Source organism: Vigna unguiculata, chromosome 3, assembly GCF_037176805.1.
Source record: "Vigna unguiculata cultivar grain cowpea cultivar isolate G323 ecotype 2 chromosome 3, ASM3717680v1, whole genome shotgun sequence".
Lineage (NCBI taxonomy): Eukaryota > Viridiplantae > Streptophyta > Magnoliopsida > Fabales > Fabaceae > Vigna > Vigna unguiculata.
In genome coordinates this window covers 57,063,918-57,082,415 of record NC_140794.1, presented here as the reverse complement: position 1 = coordinate 57,082,415, position 18,498 = coordinate 57,063,918, and the positions used below count along the sequence as shown (strand labels likewise).

At 29.3% G+C, this 18,498-nt stretch overlaps 1 protein-coding gene across 1 annotated transcript; it reads left to right on the top strand.

The window, feature by feature from the left end:
• Positions 1-9,463: 9,463 nt before the first annotated feature.
• LOC114178859 (protein neprosin-like) lies at positions 9,464-13,136 on the top strand. Its single transcript, XM_028064984.2, has 7 exons — positions 9,464-10,187; positions 10,283-10,369; positions 10,553-10,753; positions 11,204-11,368; positions 11,527-11,580; positions 11,667-11,813; positions 12,517-13,136. The coding sequence occupies exons 1-7, from the start codon at positions 9,807-9,809 to the stop codon at positions 12,892-12,894; spliced, it is 1,413 nt and encodes a 470-aa protein (XP_027920785.1). The 5' UTR covers positions 9,464-9,806; the 3' UTR covers positions 12,895-13,136.
• Positions 13,137-18,498: the final 5,362 nt, after the last annotated feature.

Here is an 18,498-nt window from a genome sequence, read left to right as displayed (position 1 = left end):
TTTTGTAGTGTTTGTTGCGGATGGTCCTCATTTTAACAGAATGTTTAAAATGGTCATCATTTTTACCGAATGTTTAGAATGGTCCTCATTTCGCAATTCGTGTTTTATTTGGTCCTTTTCTGTGGCACAGTTTCTATTAAGGTGTGTTACGTGTACTGTACAGGTGGCTAATTAACGTTAATTTTTCAATTTAGGGGAAATTTTGCAATTAGGGAAATTTTGTTATCTTCGTCTTTCTTGAGTTCAGATTTGTAGAGGAAGCAGCTAATACTTGTCATTTCATCATTGGATTGCAGTTGCACTCTTCATTTCAATTTTTTAATTAATCATCATCAACGAGGTAAGTGGGTTCAGGATTTTCTGGGTTGTGTTTGCTCGTGGGTTAGGGTTTTCATAATTCTATTTTTGGGTTTGTTTATCTTTCGATTGTTGTGATGTTCTGCATGGTTTCTAAATTACTTCCATGATTTTGTGTAGTTTGTGTCTGTAGGTGGGGTTCAGTGGGGTATTATTTTAGTTGGTTTGTTTGTCGGTTGTCGATGTTGGTGTAATGGTTCCCATTATTTTATTTGTAATTGATTGTAGCAGTGGTCCCCCATTGCGTTAAAGTAGGCTTAATAATACATCTTTTTTATCTGTTTAATTTACTTTAGGGCAATGAGTGATGATAGGTTCAATGTTATTGTCCACCATTGTGGTGAAGTAGAGGCCCATGAAGAGGCTGCTGAAGTAGAGATTGGGGATGCCAGTGGTCTGAATAGTGATGTTGAAGTGGAAGGTGAAATTGAAGTGGAAACTATGCCTGAAAGTGATGATTTTAGCAGAGGTAGATTTGAAAATAGAGCACGTCATTTAATCAAGTTATCTGATGATGAATAGCATTCAGAAGAATTACTTAGTGGGCCAGATAGCGAGAGTGAAACAGCTGGGGATGAAGAAAATAATGATGAAAGGACAGGATGTGGTCCATTCCAGACATTTGTAATGCCAAAAAGTATGGCGGATTACAAATGGGAAGTAAGAACTGTTTTTCTAGACAACAACCACTTCAACAACCCCTAAATTGAAAAATTAACGTTAATTAGCCACCTGTACAGTACACGTAACACACCCTAATACAAACCGTGCCACCTATACAATGTTTCGTTAATGATTTAAACGGCGTTACAGTAAATGACCAAATAAAACACGAATTGCGAAAATGAGGATCATTCTAAACATTCGGTAAAAATGAGGACCATTTTAAACATTATGTGAAAATGATGATCATTCGCAATAAACACTACGAAAATGAGGACCAAAGAGATATTTAAGCCTTTGAGATGAATTCAAGAGAGTTTGTCGTTACATAATTTAATAGAAAACAACTATCAATACTATATGAATAAATATAGATTTTTAAAAGAATTGTAAAAGAAAAAATCTTTCGGTAAGATAATTAGTTTCGGTATATATTATTTATTTTGACTTAGAGTTATTGGCGAGTTATTTTAGTTTGTTTATAAACTTGTTTGAAAAACAACATATATCACTATCAGCTACCTGATCAATTTTTAGTAGGAAAAATTATTATACTGCATGTATTAGGTAAAATTAATTGCTCAATTAACTGAGAGATATAAATTAAAATAACTTAAAACGATTTAAATATTATAAATGTTTATAATATATTCTATTTTGACAATAATATATTTATAACTAGTTAAATTTTAAGTCTTTTTAGTTCATTTTGAACTCTTCTCATTTTTCTTATAATGTGATTTTTGTGAAGATAAAATCTGTCATTAAAACTTAAAATAATTAATGTAATTATTAGTACTAAATGATTTTTTTTATTAAATAATGTAATATTAAATGAGGTCAAATAACGAATTTTATTTAAATATTAAAGACAAAATAGTCAAAAAGTAGTAAACAATACCCGACTTAATAGTATCGTATACAAAACCTTATATATAAAGATAAAACTATTTACCAATATTTTTTTTTTTGGAACAAATTAGTTTGTAATCCAGTAAAATAAATATAATCAATTTCAAATAATTTGCCAAACATAGCGGTTTGATAGACATTATACTTGGTGTAAAAAAAGAGTACGCATGATATTTAGTTAATAAAAACTAACATAACCCTATGTGTATACATTTTTTAAGTATGCGTGTTATTATATTAGTAGGTGATAATATTGTAATGTTATTAAGTTAATATATAAATTAAAATTATATTTATTAAAAATGAAGTGAAATATATGATAACAGATGAAAGAATAATCATTAATAAATAAAGATGAAGAGAAGAAGCATAGACATCCAATTTTATAAAAATCTTGTAAGAGTAACGGTCAATTCTTAAAAATTTAATAAATTATTATATTTAAAGGATAAAATAGATATTTTAAAATATGGATACAGAAAGGAGAATCTCCTTTATATATGATATAGATAATCTACAAATTAAAAAGTTGTTAGATGTAAATTGTTTGTTGATCTTGAAAGCTATAAAGCTAAGTATATTAGAAGTATTAGATAATACTTGTTCAAGAAATTCATAACTAAAAAGTCATATAAAACAATATATTTATGACTTTTTTTATATAATTTTTTATTTCATAAATGGAAATATAGTTGTAGGTAGTGACGTCAAGTAAGTTTGACCAACAAATTGAACTAAAAAGTTTGTAAATCAAATTAGATCAGAATAAAAAATGGTGGTTTTAAGGTTATTTTTTGTGCTGTCCATCTTGATTGCAACTTAAACGAATCAAGACTGAATTGACTCGTTATGTATAATAATAATATTATTTTAAAAATAAAGATAATACTATTTAAGAAAAATACATATGTTATAATTTATATATTAAATTATTATACCTAAAATTAAAATCTGAATTCAATAATTTATGTTAATTTTTAAAATATGTTTATAGTTAAAGCGAATCAAAATATTTTCTTGATCCAACGCAGAGTTCAACTAGTAAAAAAAGGTTATCAGCTTAGAATTTTAAAATCAAAGTATGCAAATTTAAAATTTTAATTATCCTTATCTTGTAGGATTTTATTAGGTTTGGGAGAAATTCATTATAATTTTCCACTTTTATGTGTGGAGTGTCAATGTGAACACCCGAAAAATAATTTTAGACTATAAGTTTAAGTAATATTAAGTACAAATTCTCCTTGAAATTAAAGTTAATTTTTGTAATCATATTTTATTAATATTTTGTCTCGCTAGTTATTATTTTTTAAATATTTTGTTGGGTTATATTTCATATTGGAATTAGTCAAAGATTGTGGTTATATATATATATAATATAGGTCTTACAGATATAAATCATGTGACATAGTTTTTCAAAAAAAAATTTAAGACAGTGAGTTATGAATCTTTTATTTTATATAGTGTTTAACTTTGTCTTTCTCGTCTAATGTGAGACTTTGACTCAAATTATAATTATTCTCAACAAATTTATTATTGTATTTAGTTTTTATTGTCTTAGTGGTTGAATTGAATCTTTCGTGATTATTCTTTAAAAGACCCATAAATTGTATATTAAATTAAAAGTAAATATTTTAAAATTTTTTAGAATATGCTATTTATTATTATGATTATTTCACTCTTAAAATGATTTTTTATAATTTTAAAAATCAAATATTATTAAATCAGAAAGTATACAATAATTTTACGAAATATGTGAATGTTAAATAATTTTAATGCTAATTATTCATGTTATATGGTTCAAATTTCTTCATGTTAATCTTATGAAGTAACGAATCTTCAACAAATATATTAAAATATCAATTTTTAAAAATATATACAAATTTGAAGAAACCAAATATATAAAATATTATAAAATAAAAAATATTTTATATGTATAATAACTTGTGTGTATAAAAACAGAAAGTTTGATAATACTCTTTTTATCATTCTATTTATAATCGTTTCCGTTTCATGTTTCACAATAATTAGAGATAAGACAATTTTATACTATATAAGGGGAGTGTAAAATTTACTTTACAAACCACTTTTCTGGGATTTAAATTAGGTTTTATAATAATTATTTTTTAATCTATTTTTTATAAGATTAAAACTAATTAAGTATAAATATTTGTACAAAATTAAGTACTAATATTTATATTAAAATTTAGTGGTAAAATTCATTTTATTAAGTCATTTTTACTAAAAAAATATTAGTATAACATTCATACAAATAATAAATTTGGTCTCAAATTGGAGAGAGACAATATTATTTTTTATTCTAAAAAATAATAATAATTAACAAAACATGTATTAATAATATACAATAATGTAATATGTTAAAAAGTCATTTTTTAATAAAAAAATTTAGTATAATATTTATATAAATAAAAAATTTGGTCTGAAATTGAAGAGAGACAATATTAATCTATTTTAAAAAAAGAAAGAAAGAATGATTATATTGCTCTATTAGTATAATATTTTTTTAACACTAAATTGTAATATAAATATAAGTATTTAATTTTGTAAAATAATTTATACTTAATTAGTTTTAATCTTATAAAAATGGATTGACAAAATATTTTAATTATTATAAAATGTTGTAAACAAAATTGAATCAAATACATGTAAATATGAACGAGATTGAATCAATGAAACATATATGAGAATTAAATTGAAATCAAGACAGTGATATCTGATAGTGACACTCACATGTGACATTGTCCCTCTCACGTGGCATTGCCCTGCCACGTAACATTGACAATGTCACATGACACATTAGGAACCTGACCTGTGTCAACAATTTTTTATGCAAATTTTTTTTTTTAAAAAAGACTATATATAAATTGACTTATGATATGTCGTTAATAACATTAGTAATTCTTGTCAAAAAAGGATTCCACCTTTTTAAAAATTAGATACAATTGATATATTTTTAAAAGTAAAAACTAAATTGACACACCTCTACTCTACCAAAATAGAAACCATTCGAGTAATTAAATCACAAAATTACGATAAAATATTTTAACAAGTAAAACAAATAATATGTAAAATGTGATCATCGTAACTATGTCGGTGTAAGTGAGCTTAAAACATAAATAATGTAACTCTATTTATCTAAAGCATTTGATAATCTGTATGAGAAAGGAAGTTCCTTATCAGGTTAAAAGGTTATTTTCATGATTTTTCTCATTTAAAAAACATTTAAATGTATTTTAAATAACAAAGTTATTTTATACGAAATAAAATATATCAAAATGGTGTGGTTAAAGAAGCTATCTCACCAAAGAGTATTTTTTGTAGAAAAAAAATGTTCAATTGACAGAAATAAAACGATAACTTTAATTATAAAAACACGAGTAAACCAAGCATAGTATTTATAATTAACGATAACTGTGATTTTTTTTTTCTCGACATTTCTTTGACTTCATGTAATTCGTATAATTGCATGCAAAATATATTATATATGTGTTAAAGAGAATGAAATATAGCATATATTAGTATATAAATTCGAAAAAAATAGAATGAAAAATATATAAAATAGAGTTATTATAAAGTTATTGTCTGGTTTTGTTGTGTTGGTTCTTACAAAATTTACAGAAGCTACGACAGCAGTTAGGTATAGAAAGTAAAACTTTGAAGGGACAACCTAACAACACAACAGATACTCTCCAATGAATTGTCATTTGTCGGCACACACTCAGATTATTCACTCCTTTGACTATCAATTCACATCAGTTAACGATCTTCTTGTTTCCTTGCGTAAAAAGAGTCATCCTTTGATAGTGAAAGAAGGTAACATTATTTTCACTATATAATTTCACATTACTTATTTCATTTTCTATTTTACTCTCTCTCTTCACTGTAAAATATTTATTACAACATACTAAATTCACTTATATTTATCCATCATGTACTAAATTTACCTCAATTTATCCATGATATTCAAATAATATTATTGTTCAGTTCAGAAATATATATGTTCATTTATTCTTCCGTTCCACTCAAAAAATTTATGTAGGTTTCAAAAAGTGAATAACCTTGTAACTATAAATAATCGTTCTTCATAAATCGTACATGAGATTAGTTCGTCGTGCACACCCTTTGGTGTGTTACATCAAAGAAAGAAATAGGACAATTTGAACATTCTGATTTCTAAATTTCTGATCCAATGTTTAAGAAATATTAAGGGTGTGTTCCTTTGTGTAGATAGATATGGGGAGAGTGTGAAGATGGATTTGTGTAGATTTAGGTGAATGGATATTTGTGTTTTTTTGAGTGGATTTAGAGGGTAAAGTGAGTGGATTTAGAGATAATTTTTATGAAAGTTAGTGAAAGATTTGATTGATGTGATAAATAAAATTATATGTTAAAATAGATATATTTATTAAGTTACCATAATACCCTTGTGTAAAAAAAGATAATGATTTTGTAATTTGATGTTATAAAAATAATTATAATTAATTAATACGAATTAAAAAAATATTAAAATTATATAAAATTTTAAAATAAAAAAAAATTAAATTTTTATGAATGTAAAAAAAAAATTACACAATTAAATTTTAAACAAAATTATATAATTAATTTTTAAACTAAAGTTAAATAATGTTAAAAAAAGTTAAAAAAATAAAAAAAAAAAGTCAAAAGAAGTCAACAAAAAGGTAAAAAAAAAAACCAACGACACCGATGTCGTAACCGGTGTCGCCCCCTTTGAAAACAAGACACCGGTTACGTAACCGGTGCCGTCCCTCTCTCTTCTCAGCACAACACCGGTGCCCACACCGGTGCCATCCCAACCTCATGCAACAACACAACACCTCACCACCCTCACCTGCTAGTGCCATCCACTCACCACCCCAGCACCTGCCACACCCCCTGCAACACCACTCACAACACCGGTGTCCACACCGGTGCCACCCCAACCTCACGCAACAATGACACCGGTGCCTCGCTCACCACCCCTCACCTGCCAGTGCCACCTATCACCACCCCAACCCCGCAACACCAATCACAGCCCGACCGCAACACCTCTCATGCAATATTGTACTGCGTGTGAAATGAAAAGCGAGGGCAAATATGGTAATGTGCTCATAATACTCTCTAATCTGCTCATTCTATGGTGGATGAAAAAAATTGTGGATCCCTCAAATCCGCAGTCACTTATCCGTCCAAATCCATGCAATTGAACACAACTGTATTCATTCATCAATCTGCGCTCGCTAATTTCTTTGAACAGTATAATCAATAACAGGCCTTAAGTATTATTTATTAAGAATGACAATAGCTCAAGTACACATACTATTTATTCATTACATGTCTCATTTATAAAAAAACATGTTTTTTTTGGGTATCCGTGAAAAAATATTTTTAAATTTTTCTTATAATTACAAATCTATGGATATCCATCCGGTGATGCTTTTACATTTTACACATTTTAATTTTTAATAAAATTATTTAAAAACAAATATTAAAAATATAAATTTATTAAAAAATTGATTTTGAAATACAATTCAAATCAAACTACTCACTAAATATTAATGAAAATAAATTTAAATTTTCTAAAAAATAAGATTAAATGAGTAGTACAAAAATGTATATTTAAAACATTATTTTTGTTTAAAAATAATTTCAATTTAATAGGTTTAACTAAAAAAATTGAAATATAAAAAGTCAAATTTTAGATAATTTTTCAATGATTAATATGTATTTCATTAATAATTTTATTTTGATAACTTGTTTTTTTTTTAAAAAAAAAGGTTATATATGTTTTTGATCCCTTAACTTTCAGTGAATTTTGAAATTAGTCAATTTTGAAACTTTGAATCAATTTAGTCCTTTATCTTTCTAAATAGGTGAATTTAGTCATTTTAATCAATTTTTGTCAAGTTTATTTGAATTTATTTGACATTTCAAACGCGTTTCAAAATAATAGTTGACTTAACATTAAAGCAAAAATGTGTCAAATAGTATAAATAACTCAAATACAATATTGAAATGCTTACGAAACATCAAATAAACCCAATAAAATTTGATTAAAAGGACTAAATCCACATATTTTGAAAGATGAAGGATTAAATTGGACTAAAGTTTTGAAATAGACTAATTTCAAAATTCACTGCAAGTTAAAGGACAAAAAAACATATTTAACCCTTTTAAAAATAATCAAATAAAATTTATTAATAATTATTAATATTTGTAACCGTTATATGCTGAATTCATTAAAAAATATTTATTTGTTATCCATCATAATTTTTTCCTGTAGATATTAGCATATATGATTTTTTTTTGTTATACTATTGCTGACAAATCATATATTTGATTTAAAATATTCTCATTTAAAATCTGCAACTTCAAAAAGTAATTGCTAGTAGAATGTTAATTATTAATTGGAACACCAACCTTAATATGATGTAAAGACATGGAGTGAAGGAGTTAAGAGTATAGGAGAAGCTGTGAGTGTGGTTTCACCATTCATGATGGGGTGTTGGCAATGGTATAAATATAAATATAAAAATAATAATAATAATTAGGTATGGTCCATTAAAGTTGCTTTGGTTTGTGGTGCATCTAACAGTGGAGGTAGCTCCATAATCTTAAAGTCAGTTTCCCTAGGGCCGTATCAAATGCAATTAATAATATCAGCAGAAGAAAGTAAAAGCAGATAGATATATCCCCATAACCTCTTTCAACACAAATAGGATCACTACTTAAGCTTTAATTCCAAACTCATTAAACAATTTTAACTCCAAATTGGAAAACCATCATTGACGGGACACTTATTTTAAGGACATGTCCCACATTTTAAGGCCTTCTACCCTTTAAAAACACTCCTTAGCGAGAAGGATCTTATCTATACATGGCTTTAAATAAAATCTAATTTAAATTCAGTTATGTTAATAATGATTGTATTGAAAATATTTTATTAGGTGTAATATTTAGAGGAAACTCACATTTGACTGGTGATTACGAGAAATTCAAGTATAAAATAAGAGGTCTAATTGCTTAAGATGGTAGGTGGAAAACTTGTCTCAGTTCGGAAAAACAAAACTTCAGAGATACTTCTTAAAGTTTTCAACAATTCAAAAAATCTTAATTGGAGTGATTACTTAAAAAAAAGGTTAAATTGAGTTGAGACCAGTTTACTAAGTAATTAATGCCTTCCATAGGATAATTCATTAAGTATTGTTACTCTAAAAAGCTGTATCGGAAAAACCACATTCAAAGTTGTTTATTTATTAAATTAAAGGGAGAAAATTAAAGAAATAAATTGCCAGTTTATTTACAGTTGTAATGCTTTTCGTGGTTAAGTGGAAAAATTCAGTGGAATTAAATAACAAAAAAGAAAAACGCTAAACGACAACTTGAATTTTGATCACATAGCTTGAAACAGAAGATATCGTAGTTTGCAGTAGAAAGAAAGTTTGGGTCTATATTCTTATTCTGATGAATTGGGTGGCTAACGCGGCATATTAATTAGCAGAAAACCTGTGTTCAGCGTGGAATGAAGAAGAAGAAGAAGCATGACATAAATGTTGGGTCATAATTATTTGTTTCTCTGCTTAGGTATTCCACAGTGTTGTGTGTGTACACAGTCCTTTGTGAGGTAAAAGTAAATTTGGAAAATGCGACCCCACCTATTCGGGGTCTGGGTCTATTTTTTGTGCTGGTGCTAGTTTTGATGGTATGGTGAGGGAGCATAAAATTAAAATCACTATACTCTCTCTCCTCTCTCCTCTCTCTGTGGCTATGAGCAGTGGGAGGAGTTGTTTATAATTTGAAAACTTGAAGGCAGGTAACAAAGTAGGGTGGTGTTCTTCTTTGTAGTTCTTCTGTTTTGTATGGACATGAAGGGATATTCAGTTTCCTGGACAAAACATAAGAAAGAGCCATATTTTGCAGCTGGTCACACAAGAAGACAACAACAATGCATACAAGCAAATGATGATACCGCAGAAGAAACAAGTTTACTAAATCATTCCCTCAAATTGGCTCTTTCCACTTCCCAAAATACTCTACTCCCTACGCTACCTTCCTTTGTTGCTTTCCTCCTACTTCTTACTTCAATTGCCACCGCATTTTCTCACCCCATTCCCTCCAATTCACCATTGCCACCACCCTCTCACCCCACTGCTAACAACACTTTCACACCTTTGCACAAGTTGAGCAGAATCAGAGCTCACCTCAACAAGATTAACAAGCCTCCTGTTAAAACAATTAAGGCATTTTTTCTTTTTCTTTGCAATCTCCTACAATGACACTTCTGCATTCCCCTTCTCCCCATTCAATGATCTATGTTTCTGTTCCTTTCTTGCAGAGTCCAGATGGGGATTTGATAGATTGTGTTTTGTCTCATCAGCAACCTGCTTTTGACCATCCTCTGCTCAGAGGGCAAAGACCATTGGTAATTTCATCCAACTCGACCCAGGGAATGTGACTTTCCTTTGAATTCATACACACATCCACATTCCTCTGGGGAAGGTGGAATTCCAATTTAGCCACTACTCGTATTTTAGTCTAAAGGTTTGATTTTGTGGATTGCATTTTATTTGAGAGACTGAGAAAGTAAGAGGCTTAAGGTTTACAGGATCCACCAGAAAGGCCAAAGGGTCACCCCAATGGGGAAACAGTCATAGAGAGCTTTCAGCTTTGGACTGATTCTGGTGAAATATGCCCTCAAGGAACTGTTCCGATCAGAAGAACAACTGAACAAGATTTTCTACGAGCAAGCTCCATCAGAAGATTTGGAAGAAAAGTACGGAGGGACTCAACTGGCACCGGGCATGAGGTTAGTGCTTACAAATGTATTTTGCTTATTCAAATTTCATTGCCAATTCAATCCTTTTCCCGCTACTGTTTCCGTTTCTCTGAGAAACTTTCTCACCATGCTTTCATTTCAAAGAAAAAAAAAACTCTGCTCTTATTTTCTCAGCATTGCGTTCATTTCAACCGTTTTTCTTTACCATAAAGAAAAGAACAACCCTGTTTTTCTTTATTCATTAAAATTCAACATGGATTGCAAAAACGAAGACATTGAAGGGACTCCACTTGCAAAAGTTTGACTCCTAGGTGCACCAAAAAGTAACGTGGAAATCATTATGCCGCGTGCAATTTCTTTCCAGAAGGAGCTAAAAATTGAAAAAAAAAAATAGAAGTCCTAAGCACACTATAGGAAAAAATGTTCATTCTTAAGCACGCATATGTGTAATTTTGATTTTTGACAGACATCCTGTTGCAGCATGCAGTTGTTTTTGTAAACAGAGATCAATACTACGGAGCAAAAGCAAACATAAATGTATGGACACCCAGCGTAACCGATCCATACGAATTCAGTTTGTCACAGATATGGGTTATTGCTGGATCTTTTGGCAATGATCTGAATACCATAGAAGCTGGATGGCAGGTATGTCAACATCTACTTGTCCAAAAATTCAATCCATCCATTTTTCTTAATAGTGAAGGTGTTGAAGAATGTACTAGGATTACATTTTGTCTTTATCATTTGCTTTAGTTTTCGGTCCTTTCGATTTCTAGCTAAGTAACAAGCATACTTTCCTTCAGGTGAGTCCTGAGCTATATGGAGACAACTATCCTAGGTTCTTCACTTATTGGACAGTAAGTAATGCACGTTTCTCTTTTCTTCTTCTGTTTCTTCTTTAGCCTCATTTCTTTAACATCTTACAATACGTGCTATCTGACAGACGGATGCATATCAAGCAACTGGATGCTACAACTTACTGTGTTCTGGATTTGTCCAAACTAACAACAGGATAGCAATAGGGGCTGCAATCTCTCCAAGATCCATCTACAATGCCAGACAATTTGATATTGGCTTAATGGTTTGGAAGGTGAGTCTTTTTCTTTTTCTTTTTCCTTTTTTCCACAAAACAATTCATCACCTAAAGTCAATCAAAAAGAAAACACCAATTAAGGAGAAAATAGGGTGTGGTGTGTTGTTAATTGAAGCTTTTATGCTTTTCAAACCGTTGTTTGCTTCATTTCACAAGTTAATTACTTTGAGAAAAAAAAAAAAGGTTAAACATGCATAATGAAACTAAGAGTAAAGAAAATCATATCCAAGTGAGGCAATAATTCGTTTACTTCTTTTCTGACCCTTTTCTTTTGAATTTTCTGCATGTTATTGTTATTCAAATGGAAGATTCCCTTGCTTTCCTTGTACTAGTGTCCTTCATGGGGTCGACTCTAACTGAGCCTTTTCCTTTCGTTCCTTTATTAAAGCAGTATTTCGCGGCTGACGCTTTTCTTTTATATTTTGGTTTTGCTCTAACTGGCATATTGATTTGTCTTACCACTTGTTTTTCCTCAGTTTTACTCTCGTCCAATAATATCATTAATAATGGCAATGAACCACTTTATACTACTGAGACACGCATTGATTAATGAAGGCGTAAGGGGAAATTTTTGGTGTTTGCATTTATGCCAACACATTAATGTAGGTTAGACAGTTGGAGTGAAGCTGTAACATACTAAGTTGCATTTTCATTTGGTGAAATAATTGTAAGATAGCATAATGAAATTGTGTGTGTATAGGACCCAAAGCATGGACATTGGTGGCTGGAATTTGGGTCGGGTCTACTTGTTGGGTACTGGCCAGCATACCTGTTCAGTCACTTGAGAAACCATGCTAGCATGGTACAATTTGGAGGAGAAATAGTGAATTCTCGTTCAAGGGGCTACCACACTGGCACTCAAATGGGTAGTGGCCATTTTGCAGAAGAAGGGTTTAGAAAAGCAGCTTATTTTAGAAACTTACAAGTTGTGGATTGGGACAATAACTTGCTTCCTCTTTCAAATATTCACCAATTGGCTGACCATTCCAATTGCTATGACATTAGGGTCGGATCAAACAATGTTTGGGGAACTTACTTTTATTATGGAGGTCCTGGAAGGAACGTAAGATGTCCATGAATATAGTTCCTATTACACAGGCTTCTCTGTTCTAAATATATAAATATTCTTTTTTTATCCCACTTTTTCTTTTGGGGGTTTTTGGTTTCATTATAAGCTTCACATGGTTTGGCTATATTTGTTAATTTTGGTTTTGGGTTAACAGGTTAGAGACAGTTTGTTCCGTTGTTAGAGATTATGTAAATCCACGAAAAATATGTTGTCGGTTTATAACATTAAATTCAGGAGTTCTGTATTCTTCACTTCCTGTTTCTTTCCTCTTCGCAATTCAAATCAACTCGAGCCTTGGGCGGGTAATAGTTGACTTTCAATTGGTCAATAAACCTTTAAATGCAACTTGTCTTTCCCAGATGGAACCTTAATTTTTCATGCTTCTAAAATCCAGGGATAGTTATATTTTACTGCTGGTGAATCCGTCATAGGTGGTTTTGCATGTGGGAGAGCTACAAAGAAGCAAAATACAAACATATCTGCAAGACTAAATGCGTTTAACCTTCTATATCTTCCCTGTTATAGTCTTGCTAAGCATATTTATTAACTAACATGAATATTCTATCTTCTTGGTATATAAAAACAGAATAGTTAATGCATACGCAGTGTCCCCACTTAATTTTGCACTGCAGATAAAATAATTGGTTGAATACTATAATACAGTGAAATCAAGACCAGTTAACAGTGAACCATGTTTTCCCACGATTAAACTTGAAAAAAAAAAGAGAGCTTTAGAAACTGCACATTGGGAAATACAATGCGGAACAAACATTTTTCTCTTCTTGGTTGAATATTGAAAGGGAGATGAGATAATCTGATGATGATTTTTTAAAGAGTAGTTAACAAAGGAATATATAATAATATTAAAGAGACTTAATCTCAACTATATAAAAGATCGATACCACTTATAACTTAAAATTTTTAAAAATGAGTTTATGAGTTTTTATATTATATGTGTTTGATACAGAGATCATACTCATATGAATCGATTACCAGGATTAACCGTAAGTTCTAATATCACTAATAAATTTTTGAGAGAAGAATTCATCGCAAGATACAACACAAATAAAACTAAATCTAATCATATAAGAAATTATCACCATTTTGAATATAAAATCTTTAAGACAATAAATTTAGGTGTATTAAATGATTTCAACTCCCTTAGAGCCGCAGCATTGAACGTATAAGTGCAATATCCATCCGGGGATGGAGAAAATAAATAAAAAAGAGGTTTTTGAAGGAAAAAAATGGTTGAAAACTAACGGTCAATGTCATGATTTTATTAAATCTTAGAGCATCCGAAAGTAGACAAGAAGAGAAAAGAAGGGAGCACATGGGTCTTGAGAAAATAAGTTTATGATGTTGGTAGGCTAGTGTGGAAATGGATGTTGGTGGAAGTGTGAAGTGACAGAAGATATGGATCTTTTGTTTTCAAAAGAATAATGATAATAATATTGAGAAAGGGTAGAATAGTAAGTGAGGGTTCCTTGCGTGACAACAAAGCGATCCCCACCACATTCGATTAAAGAATAAAGGACAGTGATGGTCTACACTACACGGGAATCCAGAACCGTATTATGGAAGACTATGCAAGCAAATGGAACAAACCATTCTTTTTACTACGAGTTAGGGCTTCTTCTGCCTCAATCTGGAAACCCTTATCAAAAAAACATCCTTTGCATACGAAGCAAGAGATGTCGTAGTGTCAACAGAGCCTACAGTAGCAAGCAACAGATACATTCTTTTTTTCTTCCAGGGAAACTATCTGTCCCTTTCCGTACAGTTATGTTTCTGAATTATAAAATTACACTCAACACACTGTCTTTATTTTGCACATGATAAATGTGATTATGTATTGGTTCGTTGAGTATAAGGTTTAGTGTTTTTGAGTCTTGCGATTTACTTTATCTATTGTGAGTGAAAAACAAAACAAAACTGGAGTTGATTAACATGGATAAGAACACGATCCAAAACAAACAAAACACAGAAGGTGGGTACAGCATCAACAACCACAGTTTCTAGCGAAAAGTAAACGTCAAAGAGGCTCCAGCTATGATGGAGGAGGAGACACTTCTGCAAAAACATGTCTGGAGAAACACTCACCAATGCATCATTAGCCACAAAATTTCTTCTGAATCACATTGTAATTATATGCTGCCTAAAACATATAAAATTTGATAAAATAAAGAAAAAGTATTTAATTAAATTAAACAATCAGTGTTTTGGAAGTTAATATAACTTAATGAAATAGTACCATTATTTAGTTATTTTTGTATTCTATTTATATTTATGTAAATTTAAAAAAGGAAAATAAAAAATGTAAGGATTAGTATGTGAAGTGACATGAGAATGCCTTTTTGAGACAGGTGCATCTTGTATGTTTGATATGGATATGGTGCCTTTATTTTTAGAGTGGTCCTTACTTCGGTCTTAATAACTTTGGACACTTGTTCGTATTGAAGATTATGTGGTATCCCAGAAAAATTCTTTCCACCTTTGAATTTAATCAAACTAACAAATAACAATGTGTAATCACTATTCAACTCTACGCACTTTTATGCAAGTTATTTTCTCTTTACATTCTTGAATGAAACCTAGACATAACTGATATATAGATGAATGTTTGGTTATTTTTCATGTTGTTTCTACATATTTTTTAATAAACAGGACAAATTTATCAAGCGTCACATTAAAATAAATTTAATTTAAAATTTTTTCAATTCTTTAAATAAATGAATTATTTTTTTAAATTACCTCGTCCAAATATGTAATTAGATTTTTTTTTGGGTGCATTTTCATCAAGACTTTTTCCCATTAAAACAATTAGATTCTTTTTTTGTCCACTGCAAGTATAAGAAAATTGTGTTTAAAAAGTTCATGCCCCTCGGTGTGGGGTCCAATTTCCTCCACGCCAGAATTCTCGAGATTTTGGAATTACCTTCTCAGTAGGGATGTATTTTTTACATTTTAGAAAGCCCAGAATTTTTACAGGTGTGGAAAGAAAAGCCCCTCGTTATGCTAGGATTATATGGCCCAATAAGTATTGGTATCCTTCGACCCACTTAGCAGAAGCAGAACTAATGGGTCAATATTCGACCCAAATTGCAAGCTGCCCTATAGTATTCCTGAATGACTTAACTCCCTTTCGTACAAGCTTATTAGTAATTAAGTGATACCATCTAAAGCAACCCATAAACTACTTGTCATCTTTCTTAACATTCACAGACCTAATAATTTTATGCCACTGTCCAAATTCCAAACAAAAATAAAAGGCTTTTCTATACTCCAGGAACAATGACACATTATCACAGATAGGGCCAGTCCAATTTATGTCAAAACCCAAACTAAATTTTAGGTTGAGACGTTTTTAACTTAATTAAAATTATTTTATAAAAACATTAGTAATTTATTTTGATGTATATGCTTAAGGAATTTTAAGATGTAAAACCACTTCTTAAATTATTATATCAATTTCTTTTTATATTTCTTTTTACTTGATAATAAAGTCAAGTCTTTACTTTTTTTTTATATATATAATAGTTATTCTATTTAATCTTTCCTTTGATATTATTTATGTTTTAAATAAATCATTCAAATTTTGAAAAACTTGCCCATTCTTAAATAAGAAGAATCAGGTTGAAATGTTTCATAGACATTGTATAAATAATATGTATTTGACATGTATGACATAACTATGATATGCATAGACCTCTGTTTGCATCCATTTATCATTTACAAGCAAAACCTCACGATAACCATAAGTTTTTCATCACAAGTGTGAAATTAGGATTCTACCACGTGTCATTTTTAAGTTTTTTTTTGTATTTTTTTTACTTTTTAATTTAAAAAAAAAATCCTACCACGTGTCAAATTGATGTTCAGCCACATGTCATTGTTATGCGAAAAATTTTAAATTGGTCCTTATATTTATTATTTTAAATTGAAGCAATTTCATCTCTTCCAAATTGAGACCAAATTTAACCTTTATATAAATATTAAAATCATATTTTTATGATAATAAATATTTTTAACCAAATTAAGTTCATTAAAATTTATATTTTGCATTGAACTTTATTTAAAATTTGTTTTAAATATTTATATATCAATAATTTTTTGACAAATATGTTAGATTTGGTATAAAAACAACTTTATAAATTCAAATATAAAATTTTAAAACAGATTTATAACAATTACAAAATTCAAATGTTTGTCTAGAAATTCTTAAAAGATATTTTAAATAAAGTTCAATGCAAAATACAAATTTAAATAAACTTAATTTAGTTAAATATATTTAGTATGATAAAAGTATGATTGTAATATTTATATAAAAGTTTAATTTGGTATCAATCTGGAAGTGAAGAAATTGCTCCAATTTAGCAAAAAAAAGACTAAATTGAGACAAATAATAAATATAAGGACCAAATTAAGATTTTCACATGACAATGTTATGTTGCAAAATCATAAATTGACATGTGGCAAAGTTTTTTTTTTTAAATAATTCAAAAAAAGTTAAAAAAAAAACTAAAAAAAAAACTAGAGCTAACACGTGACACAAAATTAACCTCCTCAATGTTGCACTATCGAAAAAGGTCAAATTGGAAGACATTTAAAAAAATAGTACTCAATTGATACGACTTAAAATCTGAGGATCCAATTGAGATTTTGGTACAAAAACGAGATTGTTCCGAGGATCAAAGTAAAAAATAAAACAAATAATAATCCTATTCTTTGTTCCTTATTATACTTATTTTCTAGGTAAAGGTAGTGATCTCTTGAAAAAGTTAATTGGATTTATTCTTGGTTGGATTATAATGTTCAATTGTGTATTTGGACAAGATAATGATATTTTGACTCACTTTCTTTTACTTACTTTTAATTCACTATTTCAATCACCCTTAAATTATCACATCATATCGCTAAAAAAAAAATCAAAATACATAATTGAATGTTGATTGAAATGGTGAATTAAATGTGAATAAAAAAAATAAATTAAAATATCATTATGCATTTGAAAATTTTGTTATTAATATGATTTCAGAAAAATAGCTATGTAAAAGAAAGGTTACACAGAATCAATGATCTAAAAGTGGTTGTAATTATACAGTCCAATTTTTGTGATCCAACAAACATACCAACTTATTTCCTAAATGCATGCATCTTTCAAATTTATGGTATGAAATTATGAATAGTCTATGACATGACTCTTATCTTCCACCTCGAAAAAAATACTCATCAAATATAATTAGATATAATTAGGTTAGGGATCATAATTTTCTGGTGTTACTGTAAAAGTTGGATGAAAAATAATACTCCCGTTAATTTTTATCACCCGTTAATAATGTGGTTTTTAAAAATAGAAAAAATAGTTCATTTCTATAAAATTCTAAAAATGATATTGACTTGTTCTACCTTAGTAATAAACATATAATTTCTGAATGCAGATAACAAAAAAAAATATTAAGAAAATAAAAATGAATAAATGTATGAATGAAAATAGAGGGAATTATAAATAGTACCATGTCATCAATAAATCAAAGTATCATATAAAAGAAACTTTATATGATAATGGAATATGTAAGGTGAGGTGCCGATTGGGGTAAATTTGTTATTCCT